The sequence below is a fragment of the Equus quagga genome, chromosome 9 (genome assembly GCF_021613505.1).
Source record: "Equus quagga isolate Etosha38 chromosome 9, UCLA_HA_Equagga_1.0, whole genome shotgun sequence".
In the NCBI taxonomy this organism is placed as follows: Eukaryota; Metazoa; Chordata; class Mammalia; order Perissodactyla; family Equidae; genus Equus; species Equus quagga.
In genome coordinates this window covers 92,243,829-92,266,214 of record NC_060275.1, presented here as the reverse complement: position 1 = coordinate 92,266,214, position 22,386 = coordinate 92,243,829, and the positions used below count along the sequence as shown (strand labels likewise).

Below are 22,386 nucleotides of genomic sequence, written 5' to 3'. Positions count from 1 at the left end.
CCATCGGGGGAACTGAGGGAGACCCCCGACTGCCCACAGGCTCAAGGAGAAACCAGATCTAGGTCCAGCGGAGCCCCTTGAGCGCGCTGCTTTCTCTCTGCCTCTGAAGGTGGTGGGTAAGTCCCTCTTGGATCCTAGACCCGAAACTTTGCATTATGAGCTTTCAGACTATATTTGAGGATTTCTTCTTCCGGACTGGGGCCAGAAATCAGCCGGAGTTGGAATGGGTCCAACTTAGAAACCAGTCCCAGTCAGATTGGATCCAACTTAGAAAATGAACTGCGTTCAGGATCAGAAGAGGTCCAACTTAGAAACCAGAGTGGGTCCAGCATGAGGCCTCAGGTGAGTAAAATTTCGTTTTAAGGCTGAATAAGCAGGTCAACCTTACCAAAGATAATCTTGAATTACAGTGGCCACAGTAGAGAACTTTTGATCTAGATAAGCTTATCCATTTACACAACAGAAGTTATGAGTTTTAGCTGAGCACATGGCCAGCTAGACACTACAGTTCCCGCCCTTCTAACGCAGCTCAACAGAATGATATGACTAAGTTCTGGCAAATGGGATGTAACCAAAAATGCTATGTGCCACTTCCGGCTTATATCCATGAAGAAATAAGCCTGCCCTCCCCTGACCTTTTCCTTTTCATGCTGGTTGAGATGCAACTGGAGCAACCATCTTGGTCTTAGAGATGAAGCTGCATGTTGAAAATGGCAGAGATACTCTTTCAGCCCCAGACCTTGTAGCTCTGGGAGGAGAAAATAAGACTTAATGCTTTGCCATTGGATTTGGGACTCTCTTTGTTACAGCATTTTCGTCGGTACCCTATCCAGTATGATAGCTAATTTTTATACTGAGAGGTTTTTACATGGCAGACACTGTGAGTCACACCATTTAATCCTCACGATGATATTACGAGGAAGATAATATCAGAGATGAGGAAACTGAAACTCAGTAAGAGTTTGCAACTTTTGCAAGGCCACACAGTTAGAAAGTAAAGGAGTTAGAACTCAAATCTAGGCCAGTCGATTTCAGATATTATATTTTTACTTTTTTTTTTATTGAGGTAACACTGGTTTATAAGATTACATAGGTTTCAGGTATACAACATTATAATTTGACATCTGTATCTACTACAGCACACTCCCCACCAAAAGTCTACTTTCTGTCGGTCTCCATACAATTAACCCTCTTTGTCCATTTTGCCCTCCCCACACCCTCCTATCTTTTAATCCCTACTTATTCCTTTACTCTGATCCACAGCCTTAGAGGCATAGGCAGATCTCATTGAGGTTTGCTGAGTGTCCCCATGAACACTTAGAAAAATGCTTTGCATATAGTAGATAATAGATGTTTGTTGAATGAATGATTGATTGGTTTTAGGAAAGCAAGCTTTTTGAAAGTTCCTAACTGCAATAATATGATACAGTTAACTATTTCGGGTTAGCCAGCAGCCCTGCAGCCCTATTTTATACAGAACTCTCTCCTGAGTGCATAATACCAGACAATTTTCTCCCTGAAGAATACCTCATATTGCAGCAGTTTTGGTCCATGTCTTTATGTATCCTACACACAATCAACAGAGAGTACACGTGAGCGGAGCAGGCAGTTGGGGAAAGGATTCAGCCTGTTGCACTCATCTGTATTTATTTACACAGCTGCTCTTCCCCTTGTTCAAGCAGAAGACTCTGGCCCAGAAATGAGAGATGGAAATAAAATTAGGGGGCTTTTTGAAGACTGCTGCGCAGTATCCTGCATCCTGGGCTCTCAGCAGGGATGTGGGGTCCAGCGACATTCAAAGTCTTCCTTTGTGCTGTGTTAAGGGTACTAGTACAAAGTGAATAGTGCTGAGAGTTTGGGGCTGTGGGAGAGGTTATTATAAAGTACTGACGTCCTGCTGTGAGAGTTGAATGTGTTCCCTTCTTCAGGGCTCTTATCTGGAGCCCTTCGATAGAAAAGGAATAGAACAGAATGCCTGAACTGTTCTAGCATTGCCATCAGCCCTCCCCTGGGAAAACTTTTAGCAATAAACACAAATCAAGAGGAAACTAAAGAATGATTTTTTTTTAAAGGGCCTTCAAAGAGCCAGGCTTTATTTTTTCAAGTGGGGGGACTAAAAGAAAGAAATTAGAGCCGAATTTCTTTCTAATTAAGTTCCACGGACCTCCCAAAATACAACACAGATGCTGTAATGAGCATTAACGAGCTCTTCAGTGGAGTGTGCTTGAATCTAGTAGCACTAAGATTGAGAATGATTTTTAAAACTAAAAAAAAAAAAAAAACCACACATAGAGAAAGACTGTAAAAGCTTGTTGTAATTCATGACTTGCATTAGTTCTTTGGGAGGTTGTGCAATAAAGTTGAATTCCTTTTCATCAGTACATTCGAAAATAAATTCACTCTTCTCTTTCCATTCCAATAATGATGTACATTTAAGATTATTCTTTCTCTTCCTATGGGCACCTATCACATTAACATAACAATTTAAAAGTAAGCATTATTTTGTTTTAGAACATATGTTTGGGACTAATACCCCCACCCTGGAATTCCATAGAGTCACGTGGTTCAGGGGTGGGGCACAAGGGTTGGAAGGCTAAGATGGATCTACTACCCAGAGGAACATGTCAATTAGCAGAAGCTAGGCGATCGTTGGAAAGACATGTTTGTCCCACTGGTGGTCAGTTTTACTGAAGCCAGATATCATGGGATAGGAGTAGAATGGGTGTAGGATAGATGATTGGCCCTGGGTTGTTCTAGCTTCAAGTTCAGCAAATAAGAGAGGATGCTGGGTCTTTCTCCCCCAGTTTTAGGGTCTATGGCAGTAATCCCATAGACACCATCAAGGACATGAAAAACACACTATGTAAAGGGAACTATGCATGCAGGTTGGCATCACTTTGGAGTTAATTAATTTGAGGTAAGAGAGTCAGACAGAGCCAAGCTATGTGACAGATGCCAAGAAAGAGATGATGCTGTCCCAAAACAAGTACCACTGGAAAAAGTTTAACTCAATGACAGAATTCCAACTGGAAGCACTTTAAGTTCGGATTGAGAATTATTTGTTTGTGAGATTGTATTAAGGATTATTTGTAAATCATTTGATGAAGAGAAAGAAAAAACCAATGGAGAAATTTATGATTTCTCTCATGTTTACATTGGAGTGAGAGAATATAGCAAGATAATTAATGTAGGGGAATTGTAGAAGACAAGAAAGGCTTTGCAAGTGGAATGAACTGAGGTAGAAGATGAAGGTTTCAGCGTCCCTTCTTAACATCTCTGCCTATTACGTCTCTCCTCTTAAAAAGTGGGATAATAAGTTACTCCTACCAGCATCATATTGTTAGAAGAGAAACTATCAGTTTCCTTTCCTATGGAAGGGTAACTTTCAAGGCCTTTTCCCAGCTCCCTCCCCCTCACTCTTCCTCCCCTTTTGGCAAATTTGGGAACAATAAGGTAGACCTCTTTGACTCCATTCCTTCTTTCTTTGGAGGAGTGAGTGGGCTGCAAAGAGTATTGGTTCCAAAAGTCTTACCTGGACAGTTCCCACCTCAAGAGGCCATCCCCATGAGCCAGGAAACCTCTTCAGAGCTGGGCACTGCAGACATCAGGACTTGGCTTCTCAATCCCTGACTGCCATGCTGAGGTGCTCTTTAGAGTCTCTGTGTCAGGAATTTGAAGAGGAGAGAGTGGGGTGGTCACATAACTTAGCTCCCAGGGGTTGGGTTTCTTTACCTGCCATTCAGGTCAGGTTGGAGTCTTTAAACAACCACAAGCGAGCTATAGCACTTGATCAGACTTTGCATTTCTTTATCTTTTGAGGTTGTGTCAAGATCTTTCTCTAGGATTCCCAACCTGGGGTTGGAGGAGGCCTCCAGTGTGTCTCATGGATAGAACCCAGGGTTTGAGCAGAAGAGGACTGTCTTTCTTTAAGGATACCACTGTGGGAGGGATTTTTCACCTGTCACCCTGTGATCAGGGACTTATCCAAATTATACCACTGTATTTCTGCTGCTGCATCCTGAGTAAACCAAGTCAATGGCAGTTAACCTTTTCTTTTTAATTTTTTTCCAATTTTATTGAGATGTAATTGACGTATAATGTTACCTAAGTTTAAGGTGTACAATATAAGGATTTGATGTATGTCTAGATAGTGAAATGATTATCACAATAAGCTTAGTTAACATCCTTCACCTCACATAGTTACAATTTTTTTCTTGTGATGAGAATTTTTAAGATCTATTCTCTCAGTCACATTCAAGTAAACAATACGGTAATGTTAATTATAGTCATCATGCTACCCTGCCTGTGACAGGGGGTCATATCTGCCCAATTATGAGGTTCAGCTCACAAGCCCATTTGGAGGTCATACTTAACTATCCAACTCAGCCTTGGTCTCTAATAAAGGTTATACAGTATTTTGATTTTCCATATACTTAATTCTTTAGCTTTTTTCTCAATTTGTTCGGAACCTGGACAGAGAACAGGAATGCTATCTATTGAGATCCCTGGGAAATCCCAACAAAATATTGGGATTATGACATATTGGAATGTATAAGATGATTTCAGAGTATGTGTGGGAAAATAAGCAAGCAAGAATAGCTAAGATAATTGTGAAAAACAACAGTAGTCAAAGAAAGTCTTTACACACACACTGAACATACAGACAGGTCAACGGATCAGAGCAGAAAGTCAAGAAATAGACCTAAGTATATGTGGAAATTTAGCAGTTATTAAGAAGGCATTTACAATCAATGGAGAAAAGAAATATTATCTAATAAATTGTGTTGGGGCAGTCATCTGGAAAAAAATTAAGTTGGGTTCTTACTTTATGGCAATATAATTCTACGTAGAAATATTTAATTTCAAAAAATAAAATAACAAAAATTCAAAAAGCAATCGAAGTCTTTTTATAAGCCTGCAGTGGGAAAAATTTTTCTGAGTACCATAAAACATCCAAGAAACCACAAAAGGGAAGACCAATCATTTCGATTACATAAAAATCAAAACTTATATAGCAAAATCCATCATAACCATAATCAGAAGAGAAGTGACAAACTAGTCAAAATATTAGAAATTTAAATCACAGAACAAAGGTCAAAATTTCCTAATACATACATTCTATAAATCAGCAAGAAAATACTAACAACTCAATAGATAAACAGGCAAAGAATATGAAATAGAAATGGTTCTCGAAGATGTGAAAAGATGCCCAATCTCATTCATGAGAAAAAAATATGTAATTAATGCTCCAATGACTTATTTTCTTGCATATTAAATTGGCAAAAGCAGAAAACCTGCATAAAACAATGTACGGAGGAACCAGTACTATCAATACATTATTGGTGGGAGTATAAATTGATACAGCTTCTACTGAGAATAAGTTGACCTCATCTATTACAAATGTACATACACTTTGTCTCAGAAATTCCTCTTCTAGAATTATATTCTACCAATATATTGGCATATGTGCAAAATAACATATATAAAGTATTCACTGCAGTACTGTTTATAACAGCAAAAGATTGAAAACCATCTAAATATCCATTATTAGGGAACTGGTCAAATAAATTATGATAGATCTCATTAGAATATAAGCTCTATGAGGGAAAGGATTTTTGTTTGTTTTGGTCACTGATATATGAGAGCTTAGAAGAGTGCTTCATACATAATAGGTTTTCAATAAATATTTGTTGAGTATATCTATACAATAGAATTCTAAGTAGAAGTAAAAGAGAATGAAGAATCTTTTCAAATATAGATATGGAATGATGTCCAAAATATATTAGTAAGAGAAAAATAAGAAGGTGAAGAATAATGTGTATAATATGCTATTTTGTATGTGTGTATATGTGTGTGTGGGTGTCTGCGTATAGTACATATATTCGTTTATATATGCATAAATATATCTTTTTGAATAGTCAATGCTTTCTTAATTTATCATATTTTTAGCAGCTTTACTGAGGTATCATTGATATATAATAATAAATATGTGCATAAACAAATATCTCTGTAAGGATACCAAAGAAACTAATGACACTGATTACCTCCAGAGAGGGAAATGAGCAACTGGGGCTAGGATTGGGTATAAGTAATAAAGAAACCTTTTACAACATAACATTTCATGTCTTTAAGTTTCAAACCATATAACTATATTAACTGTTCAAAAGATAAATAAATAAAATTTAAGATATTAAGAAATAAAAATAGTTCACTATCTTGATTGTGGTGATGGTTTCAGACATGTATACTTACGTCCAAACTATCAAATTGTACACTTTAAATATATGGAGGTTATTGTATATCAATTATACCTCATTAAAGCTGCTAAAAAAATGCGGTAAATGAGGAAAAGATTGACTATCCAATAAATGGTGTTGGAATATTTGGCAACCATTTTAGGAGAACAAATTAAAAAGTTAGATTCTTACATCACAGCAGACATAGACAAATTCCAATTGGATTAAAGAGCTAGATGAAAAACAAAACAAAACAAAAACCCTAAAAAATGTTGGAAGAAAACATTGGAGAGTACAGTATTTTTATAACTTTGGAGTGGAGAAGGTCTTTCCAAGAAATACTCAAAACCCAAAAACCATGGAGAAAAAAGTAACAATAGCAGACTTCACTACCTAAAATTTAAAACTTCAGATGAGAAAAGACACCAAAAACAAAGATAACGTCATTGACCAAAGCCTCAAGATATCCAGCAGAATATTATTACACTACCTTTAAGAGAGGTATGGTGCCAAGAAGTAGCAAGTACAATGGAAAGAATGCAGGACACAAGTTCAGAGACAGCAGGGGTTCTCCACCTTTCTGCATCATTGTCCTCTTTGGCAGTCTAATGAAGTCCCTTCTCAGAGCAAAATGAAATATGTAAGTACATAAAGTAAAATGCAAAAGATTACTAAGGACATCAATTATGTTGATATACAGTTGTATGTATACGTGCTTTATGTGCTTCTTTACTAACATAAAAAAAGATATAGCATCGGGTCTAATAACTACTGCAATTTTGAAGTCATGAGGAACAGAGATGACATTTTGAGACATCCAAAATAAAGCTAAGGCAATATGATGATGTTTATGATTTCTACTGGTGACAAAGTCCAGGTCATGCTAATACTAATGTGGTTTGTTACCTACATTTATAATTGAAGAAATTTCTGAATTTCAAATAAAAGTTAATGAAAATAAAATTGTGATGTTTTTCCCATCCACATTCACAGATCCCTGGGTTCTCTCCACAGAAGACACTTTGGAGGCCTCCTCCAACCCCAGGTTCGGAATCCCAGGGAAAGATCTTGACACAATCTCAAAAGATAAAGAAATGCAAAGCCCAGTCAAGTGCTGTAGGTCCCCTGTGGTTGCTTAAAGACTCCAACCTAACTTGAATGATAGGTAAAGAAATCCAATCCTTGGGAGTCATGTTTTGTGACCCTCTCCCCTTGGGATTCCTGACACAGAGACTCTAAAGAGCACCCCAGCAGCTCAGTCAGGGACTGAAGCCATGCTTTGATGTCTGCAGCTTCTCATATCACACCCAGCCAGAATCTCTGCAACACTGATTAGCTGGAAATGTGTGGCTGGAAACATAATTCCAAAATATTCCTTTGGGAAAGCAATCCCCAAATTATTTGGATGACAGAATTATTTTCTTAGCAGGCAAGTATCTATAATCCTGGAGAGATTAAGAATTAAATACACAGACTATGTAAATCAAATCGATGGTACTCTGTTTGTGTTAAGTTTGAAAACAATCTGTGACTATTTGATATTTTAAGTAGTTTTAATGTTTAAGATAATTTGGTATGTTAGACAAAACTTCTGCTTTTTCCTCCCTTACCTCATTATCTCCCTTCCAATTCCTCCATATCTTCTCCATCTCTAGACATTGGACAACCCCCAGGGCCAGTCCTTGATTATCTTTTCTTGATTATCTATTTTCTAGCTACACTCGTGCCTTGTGGAGATGACATTCATGTCTTTAATATTAAACTGTATGATAGCTTTAAACACTATCTAGATGTTGATAACACCAAATCTAATCTCAAACCAGACCTCCCCGATGAATTCCTTCTCCCATATCTAATAGCCTATTCAACATCCCACTTGATTATCTCAAATTTTGATTTCTCACCCTGACCACACCCCACAAAGTCTGTTCCCAGTCTTCCCCAAATCAGTAAATTACAACTGCAGTCTTCCAGTTTCTCTGGCCAAAAAACTTGGTGTCATCCTTTTTGAGCCCATAAATGCTCATAAAAATTTGGCTAACAATACGAGGCAGAATAATAGAGATTCCATTAGCTATCATTCCAGTCTTTCTAATAGTGCTTGGTGTACTAGCATGCATCATGTTAAACAAAATAACTTTAGCTATTTAATTTTTAGTTATCCCATTCCATTTCAGCTATGAATCTTCGTTGTCTTCGTGCACTCTCATGCACTCCCTTGGCACACTCATGCAGAGCTGTAGCTTTTAATTCCATGTGTGTGTGACAAGTCCCAAATGTGGAATTCTAGCTTTCTCTCTCTTGAATGCCTTTGCCACCTAGACATCTCCATGCGGACATCGGAGAGTATACAAAATAGATCGCTTCATTCACCTACACCTAACCTGAACCTGTTAAACTCTATTTATCCAGTTGCTCAAGCCTAAAACCTTAGTTCCATCCTTCACTACTCTCTTTCTTTCATACCCTTTGTCCAGTTTATAATCAAATCCTGACAATTGTTCTTTCAAAATATACCCCCAAATAGGACCACTTCTCACCGCCTCTCCGGTGGGTCACCATAATCAAGCCGCCATCACCTCTCCTTGGGCTTTCCCAGCAGCCTCCTAACTAGTCTCCACACAGCAGCCAGAGTTAGCCTTTAAAAAGGCCATTTCACTCTTCTGCACCAAGCTAAGCCCTACCATGGCTTCTTATCCCATTCAGAGCAGGATCCAAAGCCCTTTCCTGAAGCAATGAGCATTCCTTTGTTTAGAGTCTGTCTCTCCCTGACTGGAATGAAGCTCCCTGAGAGGCAGAACCTCCTCTCCTTTCTTCATCACTTTATCCAAACAGTACCTGAAACAGTGCTGGGCACACAGTCCAGACTCCAGCAAATATTTGTTGCATGAAAAGTGAATAAACTGCTGAACATGGAGTGAAGGTGGGAGTGTGAAAGACTGCAGAAGGGCCACACTAACATTTTACCTTATATTTTTTACTCTTTTGCAATAAGAAGACATTTTGAAGACCTAAGTCTTCAAAGATTTTAAAGGGAAAAAATTTACTTAAATGTGTCATGAAGTCCAAGCTCTATATTAGAACTGAAGGGACACCAGAATAAGAGAGAAAAATCTATAGGGCCTGTGCTAGTGGAGCTGAGGAATCTGAAAATGTTAAATCCATCTTAAGAGAAAGATCAGAAAGGAGGCTCCCTCTAGTCTACACTGACATTGTAAGGAGAATCAAAATCCTTGCTTTGTCCATAGCCTGTTTTATCCTTTTGAAGATTGTTTGTGTTCTTGCCCACTCTCGTTTGTTCTTTTCCTTTTTCTCACCATAATCACACCAATTTGAGTTCATACAGTCAATGTGCATTTTTAAATCTCCAGACAGCTATTAGCAACTCAAGACAAGCCTGAAGGAAGGGCCTTCTTCCATAAAGCCCCAATATCTCGATTGCGGTCTCATCAAGACCCAAGGAAACAGCTCTAACAGGCCAACAAGGAAGCAATGAATTCTTGTGATAAGAAGTTGGGAAAACCAGATATTCCTGGTGGATGAAAGGCATGCCAGAGGGGTAGCTCCAAGATTGACAGTAAGTGCCCCATGGAATAGGGCCAGTTCCAGAAGGAGTAGGATTTGCTTCGTGCTGGGCTATGCGAATGAGTTTGTAGTAAAAGGTGCAAAGGGTAGTCAGCCTTGGATAAATTTACCCCTCAACATGCCTCCTTTCCCTAAGCCCATCCCCGCCCGGCCCCCTCCACACACATTTTAACCTCGAGGCAGATCCTGGGCTGGGATTAGAGTGGGACCACATTTCAATCAGTAAACTGCTCCAGAACAGTAGGCTTCACCTGGTGGCTCCAATTTCCTGGAAGAATTTGAAAACAGAACCAGCAGTAAAACTTCTGGGTCCTGTTGGATTAGGCAGAGGAAAGACGCAAATATAATCAGCTTTAGAGAAAGGAGAACTCCAGCTACGTGTCAAGGGCGTGAGGAGTGATTTCTGTCCTAAATATTTGAAAAACACAGCAGACATCTACAAAGGGATTCCAACAGATTATCTAATAAAATTATTCACTCTCTTCTACATCTGGTGAAAGCTGCTTTTACTGGTCTTTTCTGCCTGCCTCATAAATGTTAGCAATTGTTATCCTTTGGTGAATCTACTGTCCCAGAGACAGACCTTCCTCTAATGGAAGAGAAGACAACCAGGATTTTGACCAGAGTGTGGATTGGGGTGAGGGATGAGAAGGCTTTCTGTTTCTGCTGATAGAGATCCTGGAATGTGGAAGAATTTTGGCCACCAAGGGATCGCTCCCACGGTATCTTTGTTACATTTGGATATATTCCTTTTGGCTTATGAAGATTGGGTAGTTCTTGGAAGGTCTTAGGGCCTGATTATGTTGTGGTTGGTATTACTGCTTGCTATGCCAGATTCTAGAAAAAACACATTAGCATTGTACAAAGTGCTTTGATACAAAGCTACCTTTGATTTTGAAAGTCGCACCTAAAGACTGTTTCTCAGTCCAAGGAATACTGTGACTGCATTGTCAAGAAATCAAGGTGTATCAGCTGTTTCTACTTTCTTACCTCTCACTCCTCTACTTGTCCAAAACATGGTATACTCTATCTCTGCAGTCTTTTCTTTCACCTTTTGCCATGTAATAGCCCATCTGGAGTCCTTACTGGTTCCCTCACAAAATCTGTGTATTTGCTCCTGCAGGTTCTTCCACCTAGAATGACTCTCCTTAGCTATTCCTAACTGTGGAAAAGACTTCTTCATCTTTAAAGTTCCTTCTGAAATGCTGCCTCTCCCATGAAACCCTCCTTTATGCCCCACAACTGGAATTAACCTCTTTCCTGTCTGTCTAGAGAAATTTATTTTTTAATCTCTCATCAGGTCTTACTTTGTCAGATATTTCATGGTGCATATGTTTTCCCTACTCTATTGTAAGATCCTTGAGGATTGAAATCATTCTGCCCCTCTTTCTGTATCCCACCATCCCTCCAGTGCCTTCAAACATAGTGAATTTGTAGAATTCTGAAGGCATATTTTCCCTGGGAGTGTTAGTTCTAGAAAAGCAGAATTGTGTGGCACTCAAGTGCCTGAACTTTGAATGCAAGTGGCCTGGGATGGAATCCTAGTCCAACCACTTAACCAGCTTGTGATCTTGGCTGGTTACTGATTCTCTCAGAACCTCAATTCCTTCATTGGTAAAGTGGGAAGAACAAAACTGAGTAGGAGTAGGGTTGTTGTGACAAGTAAAAGAGCCAAACATAAAGCACTTGGCACAGTGCTGGCACATAGAAGGGACAATAAATGGTAGCTATTTTTATTATTATTACTATTACCACTAGCAATAAACCTCTGTGCATGGACCAAAATATTCTCACCACATGTTAATCTATTTAAATAAATTGGGAGAGAATGGGCTGAAGAGGGGATTGCCAGTTCTGCCAATTCCAAAGACTTCTCTATAAAATGCAAGGACTCCACTAGAAAGAAATCACTGCATAACAGTGCTGCTCAATAGAATATAATGTGAGTCACGTATGTAATTTAAAATGTTTTACTGGTCACATCAAAAGAAGCAAAAGAACAGATGCAATTGATTTTAATACATTTTATTTAACCCAATATCTAAAATATTAAAATGTGATCAATATAATTATTAATGAGATACGTTACATTTTTTTGGATTAATTTTTCAAAATCCAAGGTATACTTCACACTCAACAGCACATCTCAGTTTGTACTAGCCACATGCAAGTGCTCAATAGCTACATGTGGCTAGTGGCTCCCATATTGGACAACACAGCTTTTTAACATTAGATTTGAAAACATCTGCCTCATAAATGAATCAAATCATACCAGGCTTTCACTGAATGCAACTGGTATTATAGGACAATATGTTTCTCTGAAAATGATTAGGGCTGGGAGTGAACATGGGGTTCTGGTCTTGACTTTGACATTCACTTGGTTGACTTTGGGCAAACCATTAACTTGGCTGTGCTTCATTTCCCACATCTGTCCTGGGGCTTAGCTAGGTCACAAGGCCAAAAAAGTATGACCAGTCCCTCAGTCCAGTCTCTTCACCACCCTCCGCACTAGGCCGAGGCCTGAGACCTGAAACACATACCCCTACACATTTTACCTGTGTTAAATTTATTTTAAAAAGTCATGACTCTATACGATTTATTAATCAAGGCATCACTAATACCATGGGGTTCTTAGAGTTTACTTTATGCCTTTTGTCTTCTTCCTCAGAGGTTATTCCACCTTATGAGAATGTTATTCCTAGAATTTTAGCCCTTCAAGTTACCTGAAACAGTCATTTCCATATGGTGCTCTGGGAATCTGCTCAAGGTCCAGACGCTGGCAGTGAGGGCAAGGGAAGATGGAGGGGGAGGGGAAGCCAGAGGAAGGGCCAATCTAGTGGTTCTGGGCTCCCTACCCCCTCGTTAGGCTTACCCTTGATGTGCCATATTGCTGTTTGCTTCATCGTGAGATTTTACTTGAACAAAGAGTTTTTAAAAAGTTTGAAATCCAGTTCTTGTCTTACCTTTCATTCGGAGGGGAGGACCACAATATTTGCCCAGGATTACACAACCCAACCCCAGTCTCAGTGTATTTTTCTCCAATGCCATATTATCTCCTCTGATTTTACCTTTGATGTTAAGAGACTTTGAAGAACTAACTGGACTTATGCAATTCCAATAGAAATACCCTTTTACAACGGAGGCCTGTTGACAGGAATGAACTGGTCACCCTGAGTTAATTTCATCAGCAGGTGCGATCTTGTGCGGGGAGGTAGCTGGGTGAAGAAGGAAAATCGCCTTTGCCTCTTCTGTGACCCAGAGGTGAACTGCCTCAAGAGGCGCCAGCAATTCTCCTGCCCAGCTGAGGAAAATGGGATGGGTAAGCATTTGGGAGGTTTTCTTCCCTGGTCTTTCTACTTAGAATCAATCCCTAGACACAGCATTAGCAGAAGATGGACTTTGACTCAGGGGTACAGCACAAATCTTGAATGTATGTTTTAAAGCATAAAATAACTTTATTCTGACCTTCCTCCAGATTACTGTAACAGCATCCAGTGACCAAAAATTATTTCAGCTGCTAAGGTTGATTTGTGTTCAAGGCCCAGACAGTTTCCACCATTCACCCTGTTTTCTCAACTCAAAGCTGCATTTTGCCTTGCTCAAAAAATTTGCATATTTTCTCAGTGCCTGTTTCTGACTCACAATAAACAATGCCCAGACCTCCTGCCAAAAAAATGTCCAAATGCGAAGTAGTTGCTATAATAGTCGTTTTTGTGATGGCAACTTTGAGCTGTGTGCTTTTAAATTATAATTACTTTTTCTCCTTACAAAAGATGTGTATCTGTCTTGATTGCTGTAATTATGATTCTATACTAGCAAACACTTATAAAAGATTCATGTCATTGCTGTGCTTCATAAAAACCCGTGCCCTTCAATAAGCTTCCTTTGGTGACTGTTTATATGTTTGTGTTTAATTTGTGGCAGAGAAATCTAATGAGAAGCCATTAATCATTGAGTGCATATAAAATTTGTGTCCTTAACCAAATAGACAGAAGTGGATAGGGCAAGCCCATTATTGGCACGACATGATTTAGAATCATGGAATATGAATAGGGAAAGGGACTTGAGGAAAATAATCTAGCCTAACCTCATTTTACAGGAGACCTTCAAAATTGGGACGGGAGGAAGATGTGGTTTAGTGATTGAAAACACAATGGGAGCAGGACTGGGAGGACCCAAGTTCTAAACCTGGACCTGGCACTAAAGAATCATGGCACAAGCAGAATTGACTTCCTCATCCATCCTCGTTTTCAAGAATGATAGGTGGAATCCATGATTGATGAGGTGCTTCAGGGGCCCACCTGGGGGAGAGAAGAGGGGGACACTGAGGTAGGCTCTGACCCCTACCCCAGATCAGTTCAATTACAGCAGCCACACTTAGATCTATTTTATATTGTAAAGATTGAAAAAGGATCTCACTGGTTTTGTTGTTGTTGTTGTTTGGTTTTTACTGATATCCTTTTCCTAAGTCTTAGAATTGGAGATGGATTCATGAAATCTCTCATATTTGTGGCTGTGTTGTGTCCACTTACTCATGCAGCAACTCTTTACTGAACACCTTCTGTACTGGTTACTGAGTATGCAGTAGTTATAAACACAGGCTCTGCTCTCAAAGAACCCACAGTCTAGAAAGGGAGAGTTGCAGTACAGGGTGGTGATCACTCTGGAAATTAAGCCCAAGGAGCCTTGGGAGCACCTAGGAGGGGCCATCAACCCTGTCGGGGACTTGAGGACTGACTTCCCAGAAGAAATAACAGACAGTAGGCCTTCCTTTTAATGTTCATTACTTTCTTTTCTATCTGTCTTTAATAAAAGCTGCCAGAGACTTCCTTTGGAAAAAGATGAGAAACTAAAGTTCCAAGAAATGTTAAGAACTCTTGTCACTCACTGACTGTAATCCTGGGTAAATTGCTTAATCTCTACGAAACTACATGTCAACATCTGCATATCGGACCAGTAATAATAGAATGTACCTCAAAGCATTGTCACAAAGATTAAATTTGATAACCTGTGTAAAAGTGTTTCTAATACTGTAAGTCCTTTAAAAATGTTGACTATTATTGTTGCTAACACTCAGCTGAAGGCTTTAGTTCCAATTAACCTACAAAATCTTTCCCAACTAAACCAATATTCTGGTCCTTCAGAGATTTGGCTCGTGTTGAACAACTGGGAAGGATGCCATTTCACAATATAAGTCATAACTAATAGCAATAACACTTATGAAATCTTCATTAAAAAGCAAACCCTCTTTTGCTTTAGTATGGAGAAAATGTGTTAAATTCCTCTAAACCACCATTATGTCCAGCTCTTAGCTAACTTGTGATCAAATGGTTGGAATAACTTCTCACCATTTTCAGATCTGTTTAGGGAGCCCCTCTTGCTCTTCTTCCTCCTTATGTTGGAGTTCCCTGGTCCAGGCCCTTGGCTCAGACCACTTCTTAAACTCCAACAGAGGTCAAAACTTTAGAACATGCTAGAGGAACACACTGGTAACTAAACCAAGTGAAGTGGGCGGGCCAAGTGACCTGGAGAATACACACCTCATCTAAAGGAGGAATCTCAACTCAATGCTGGCCTATCCCTTGAAGGGCCTCAATACCATGAGATTTCATGGCATCTATTTTTTTAAATGTGAGTGTGAACTATCTCAGTTTGTAAATGCCCCTTCACCCCACTTTCAGCTTCCTAACTCAAGTCTTGTTCACTTAAAGGCTTTTCATCAATCTAAAAATAAAATTAATTATTATTATTTTTTTTTTTGCTTGAGGAAGGTTAGCCCTGAGCTAACATCTGTGCCAATCTTTCTCCATTTTCTATGTGGATCTCCACCACAGCATGGCTGACAAGTGGAGTAGGTCCACCCCCTGGATCCAAACCAACAAACGGGAGCCACTGAAGCAGAGCACACGGAACTTAACCACTAAGCCATGGGGCTGGCTCCTAAAATTAATTTTTTAGTTAATTGTGCTTAAATCCTGTGCTCCCTCTTGCCTAGGATTAGAATTCAAGTTCTTTAATTTGGTGTTTGGGGTCCTCTGTACATACAATGTTGAGCCAGCCACAGCTCCTTCAAGGAGCAATCAGTCTCGTAGGGAGACCTGGTCAATAGGCCTCAGCACAGAGTTCCCCTAACACTTTGTGGCGCCCTTCCATTGCCCACTGCGTAATAACTACAGATGCATGTTTGTGGGCTCCTAGAGGAATGGGACTAGTATTTGGAGCATAGTACTTGCTCAAGGTTTGTTGAGTGAAAGGATGAATATGATAATGGTTAATTATAGTTCACCTCAATGGTTGGGTTTTTCACGCTTCAATGAGTTTAAGATAAACCCAGTCCGTTAAAAATCCAACTAACCAGAATTCACCACAGATTCTTTATTGTTTTGCTTTTTACATTCAAACCTAAGAAGGAAAAAAATTAAGACAAAACAAAAGACCAACTACTGCAAGTACCACTTCTACTACTATCTCTAGTACTTCACTAGAGCAAGTCAGCTCCCGTGCATGGTCTCAACATTCTACAATTTCCAAATCGTAGAGGGAGAATTGACATTCTTTATGTGATCCTAAGATACAAGCTATTTGAACAAGGAATGACAAAATCCCTCACGAAATTAAAAATAAAAGTGCAAAATATTTGGAAGGTTAAAAGTTTTTCTAATCCATTTTCTTCCTCAAATTCCAGAATTCTCTTATCTTGAAAGTTGAAATTTGACTATTCTGTACTGTGTTACAGGGCTTACTTATTAATCATGACTCCTCACTCTGCAAACTAATGAATGGGAACAGGCCATTCAAGGATAGATTGGATTTGATTGTTTACTGTTATAGTGATATTTTTTCTCAAAAAAAAGAATTTATCTACAACATACTTTATAATAGTATCTTTAAAGAAAGTTCTCGGAAGATTTTGCAAAAGGAGCAGCATTTGCCACGTGTGGGTTTTTTTTCACTCTGGAATACCAAAATTAATATGGTTCCCTGGCTCTGTGTCTCCCACTCAGAGTAGCTTTAAATGAAATACAGCATACAGAGGCTTGTTCATAATTTCTTGATCTTTCACTTATTTAGTATTTCCATGAACCAAAAAAATGTTTAACACTCAAGGGTCTTATTTATAACGTCAGGGAAAAAGTAGAAATATGTGTTGAGTAAACCTATGTTGCCCCAAGGGCATTATTGCTATAGCTTTCCAAAAGAGAAAGTGGTTCTTAGAGAAGTAATTCCCAATATTTCCCCTGGACTAAAATCTTATAATTCAGATGAACTCTGAACTGAGACTCTTTGCATCTCATTTTCTCATTAGGTTTTATTACAGCCAACAAAACTTTCAGTGGTGAATTACTACCCTTCCCAAGGGGACACCAGACTCCCGTAACGTCTGTGCAAACTAAAATAATAAAATGGTTTTTAACCAAGCTTTAGCGATTAGAAAAAAGGAAAAAAGAAGGGGCACTAGGGTCTTCTCATCTCTGTGCTAACCAAAGTGTGGTTTTTCTAGTCCTTTTTCTTGCCTATGAAAAAACAGAATTAAAAAACGGAAATCCATTTGGCTTGAAACTCCATTTAAAATCATGTAATGATTTCTCTTTTAAGTTGTCTTGAAACACAGGTTACTTCCTCGAGAAAGGTGGACAAATTAGTCTTAAACCCACGGCTCAGCTAGGACTGAGCGTAGTAAATAAACGCTTTAAAATGTACTCATGGTGTTGAGAAATGCCATCTGCTCCATCCACTTAGGCCAGAAGTGCCAACATAAAAACAAGTAGTTTTGTTTTAACACAGAAAATTGAAAAGCATTGTGTTTCATACCTTTATTTTACGCCATCCATTTATAAGAGTTATTTCGTTGTACTACATATCAGGCATAAGACCTATTCCTGCCCTCAAAGAACTTAAAATTTAGTTGAGAAGCTAAAATTTAACTTGACTTTAAAAAGAGAGAAGCAGTGGAAGACAGTATAAGTGAGCATTAAACAATGTGGTACAGATGCTAAATGACCTAGGAGAGCCGAGGAAGGGAAAAATCACCGAGGATTAGGACTGCTAAGAGTATATATTTCCAATAAACTCTTAAAATGATACCAAATTTTAAAGTTGTTATAATTGCTGCTAATTTGTGATTTTAAAGCACTTACATCATTCACCACAGCTATCCAACCAACATCCGTTCAAAAGGACGCACATGGAACAGTTGAAGCTGGCAGGAGACATGGCTTTAGAATCTCCCTGGATTTGCTAATGAGGGAAAAAGATACACTTTCATGTTGGATAAGAGACACCAGAATTAGCAGATTTTGCCTGAGGAATATGAGATTTAATGAACAAGAATACAGAACTGTAGCCGTAATTTTTGGTATGGGTTTTTGTTTCTGTTAAACTTTTTTCTTCATGCTAAACAAATTCTAAGTTTTGGAGCTGAGTCAGGCTCAAAAATTTTTTTTAATTTTTTAAAATCTATTTTAACAGTCTATTTTCCTTCTTAAGAGAAGTGGACCAGAAATGCAAGCTATATTCTCAAGACAACGACAATTTTCTAATTCCTAAAAATCATGGGATGGGAGGGGGGAGAAGGGGGAGACATTTAGCATCTTTGAAAATTGAGGCATCTATCTGTATAGTGACTTTTCTTTTAAAATCACAAAACTTCAAGTGTGCATTTACACTCTTAGTCTTAAAACGCTTTTCACTGTATAGTTGAGCAAAGATCCTGCTGTCTTTGTGTTTCTTACCTTCTTAGTCTTTGCAATGCAGGCAGTTAGAGCTCAACTAGATTTGTTATAAGAGAGTTTAAACTGCTAATATAGAGACATGTCTCATCTCGCGTTTTGGGTAACTTTAGGCAAGTTTAGAGAACTGTGGTAAGCATTTTTTTCTCTCCATACTTGATTGTGTTCCGAGTCTTCCCAAGAAATGTCAGTTATTTCCCCAATTCTAAAAGGGGGACGCTGTCGTAACAGGCAAAAGAGCACACTGTCGTGTTTCCTGAAGGAGAGGAAACCTGCAACAACGTGAGATAATTAAATTTAGCCTTAGAACAGTCTTCTTTGAAACGTTCTAATCAAGACTTCCAGCTTTCTGAGTGTGTGCGCGCTTTATTCTTCAATTCTTCCTGATCCCGGTTTTGCATTTCTAATGAAAGTGAACTGACAAAGCGTGAAAGTGGTCTAAGGAGCAAAACAAAGCCAGCAAGCACGCTTCTGGTGAGCCAAGATTAATCAATATTCCAGAAACCTTGGGTTTTCCCCCTCCTTCCCCGTGGTGTTTTCATTTTTCCCCACTCCCCTTTTCCCGGGCACAGACTCCTCCCCTTTTCTTAAGTTGCCGTGATAGTAACTTGCCGTTTCAGAGCACATGCATGCGTCGCTCGCTGCGTTTTGCTACTCTGCTGTACCGCCTGGGGAATTCACCTTGTCATTGCTTGGGGTATCTTCCACCCGTTACAAAATCAGGAAAGGTAAGTCTAACGTCCTACATTCCTGCTGGGCTTAGATTCTCGTTGCACTTCTCTGCCGATGTATTTTGTTTCTCCAGAAGAGGAGTAGCGAGAGTAAAAGCTAGCCATTTTGGTAGATGAAGTCCGTGTTAGTAATTTAATATAATGAGCGTGGGGTGTCTTACTTACGCCGTGTCCTCTCTTAATTTGGAGTTGAGTCATTTAGAGTGGATTGAAGGCAGATGGTGGTTCGAGGTCTAGAAAAGAATCAAGGCTGAGCTGGTCTGTTTAAAAGTGACTGGTAAAGGGAATCAGAGATTAGAGGAAAAAAAAACCTGGTCTCTCGCGTCTCCCCTTCTTCAGTTCTCCCTAAACTTTTAATCTGCTGTGAAGTATTAAACAAGTTGTAGGTCTTATTATCACTGACCCCAACCTGCAATTTTATTTAAAAGTCAAAACTGTTAAGTCTTTTTTTTCCGCACTTGGATCCGGTTGCCTCCCCGACCGAGACACACGCTGGCTGCTTGCGTTGCCAGCTACACACGTCCACAGGCACGACTGATTTTTAGTTGGATTGACCATGGGAAGGATTATGCGTTAGAAATCTTGAAAAGCAGCAGGAGGAATCCCCTGATTTTTCAAAACAGCTGATTTCCACCAAGGACAGATTTACTTAGATATATTTGAATAACCTAAGAGCACGTTAAAGAAACTGGAAACCGCACACTGTAATATTTGGAATGAAAATTGGATTCATATCTTCATCTGTACTAGAAATCCTAAATTGTAAAATGCTGAATTTCCTTAGAAGACTCCAGTGTGTTTGCCACAAAGACAAATGCTATTTTGTACTGCTGCTTGTATTAAAGATGAAAATGAATTATGATTTCAGATAATTTATAGCTGTGTCCAGAGTACTTTGCTCATTTCATGGAAAAAATTACAAAGTTACCCTGTAAAATGGTAAAATGTATTTCCCAATTCCTGCGAGTATTTGTGTTCTTTTTATGACCATTTTTACTAGTTGATATTATCATGAGTTTTTCTTAATGAAGAAAATCATTATTATATATAACAGAAAGATCCAACTGTGAAATATCAATATTTTAATTCATTTTACTGACCTGGTTATGCCTTCACTCTGTACAGCCTAAGTCATGAGGTAATTAATGAGCACTTCCTGTGCCTTCATTTCAATCAGACATTTATTGAGAGTGTACATTATGCAAAGCACTCGGCTAGGTTCCAGGGAATAGGGCTGAGGTAGGGGGTGCTCAGCCATATCCAGCTCTGAAGAACCCTTTTATAGCCTCTTTGGAGGAGGAAGACAAATTTTTAAAAATAGAACACAAATTTCTGCTAGTCTTTTCTGAATTTATGCCTGTTTTTTGCACGTGGTCTGGGGAAATATGTACATTCTAGCCTTGAAACCTGGCATTGCGGCTCTCCCAGCCCTTGATTCCTACTGAGATTATGCAGTTTGCCAGCATGTTGCCCTGTGGTGGAGCTCCCTGATTTCTCACCCCTACAGGCTGAAACTCTTGTCTTTCTCTCTTCCATTATAGTTGTGTTCTCTAACACCAGAGGTCTGGCTTTCTGGGGGTGATTCTGAGACATTGAAGTGCAAAGAAGAGACAACTCCTAGAGAAGTAAAATATGACTAAAAGCAATGGAGAAGAGCCCAGGATGGGGGGCAGGATGGAGAGATTCCAGCAAGGAGTCCGTAAACGCACACTCTTGGCCAAGAAGAAAGTACAGAACATCACAAGAGAGGATGTTAAAAGCTACCTATTTCGGAATGCTTTTGTGCTGCTCACTGTCACCGCCGTCATTGTGGGTAAGTCATTTGATAACAACCGAAAAAAACTGGATCTTGTTTCTCTGGGGCATCTGGCTGCCTGGGAATATTATCAGATGGACTGATTGTTGGTATTCAGAACGATAGCCCAGGCTTTTCTCTGAATTTCAAGATGTTTTTCCCATTAAATGACAGTTTGTTGGCATGTTTGGAGCAATATATGATAAACACATGGGACTATGAAAGAAGCATCATTAGGCATTATGCAAATCAGTTGATTATGTGGAGAAGGGAAATAAATCAAATGTTTTCCCATCTAATGTAAGGATAAAAGAGTAATAATTTAATCATTAGGCCTAAGCAGTTAAGTAACAATAAAAACAAGCAAGCAAGCTAGAGGTGGCCAAAATGTAATCATTATACAATGTCACTTTCACTTAAAATTAATTTATACAATTAGTATACCCAAAGTGAGATACAGGTCCCTAATAGTACTTATTTTCTAACTGGTACTGATTTGAAGCTGAGTATCAACACTTAGATATAGAGGCTGAATCTTTTATGTGTTTGCACTGTCTCACCCAGTGACTGGGAAAGGTAAATTGGAGAAAAAGTTAACACGGATCTCTTTCATTCATTGCTTTGAAGCACCTGCCATAAATAGCTATACCTTTTTTGAAACATTTCGGTCTCTTGCTAATTTAGCACTGTTGACAGCAATCTATACTGATAAACCATTATCGTTTTGTTGGATTTATTGGTATCTGAAATTATAGTTTATTATTTATGAGTGGCATTGTAAAATACAGCTGAGAAAACTACTTATTCGAAATTTTTCATTGAACCAATATAGAAATTGTTAAGCTGGTAAACAGGCCAATGCCATGTTGTAAAAACTGCTCTAACTTTAATATCTACTAATCTGCCACAAAAAAAAAAAGGCATACACATACAGTTTTAATCTCTATCTTGGAGTTTGCCATCAAATATAAAGAGGTAATCGTAAAAAAAACTAAGAAATTCCTGTAGCATGTAGGTCTAATTATAGCTTTATCCAAAAAAATAGGATTTGTAAATTTTAGACAACTAGGAATACAGCAGAAGAGTATAGTTTATCACAAAGACTGTAGATATATTCCATTGCCACATCTTTGGCTCCTTTTAGTAATTGTTGGTGATTAATGACTGTTCCATTAAGTTTAGAGATGTTCAAAGAGAAAGTATCCTGATTGACTCAGAGAAGTAATGCCTTTCTTTAGTAGGTTTCCAGGTTTGAATACATTCCTGGAAGCAGTATTTCAGTACCATGTCATTGCCTTGAAAGTCAATGT

The 22,386-nt window shown here is 38.8% G+C and overlaps 1 protein-coding gene across 1 annotated transcript in view; it reads left to right on the top strand.

Annotated features, from left to right (window-relative positions):
- The first annotated feature begins 19,163 nt into the window (after positions 1-19,163).
- SLC1A3 (solute carrier family 1 member 3) overlaps positions 19,164-22,386 on the top strand; it is a 74,677-nt gene continuing 71,454 nt past the window's right edge. The window contains exons 1-2 of the mRNA XM_046672403.1: positions 19,164-19,278; positions 20,823-21,094. Of these exons, the coding sequence (XP_046528359.1) occupies positions 20,914-21,094 (181 nt within the window). The 5' untranslated portion in view covers positions 19,164-19,278; positions 20,823-20,913. The remainder of the gene's footprint in view (positions 19,279-20,822; positions 21,095-22,386) is intronic.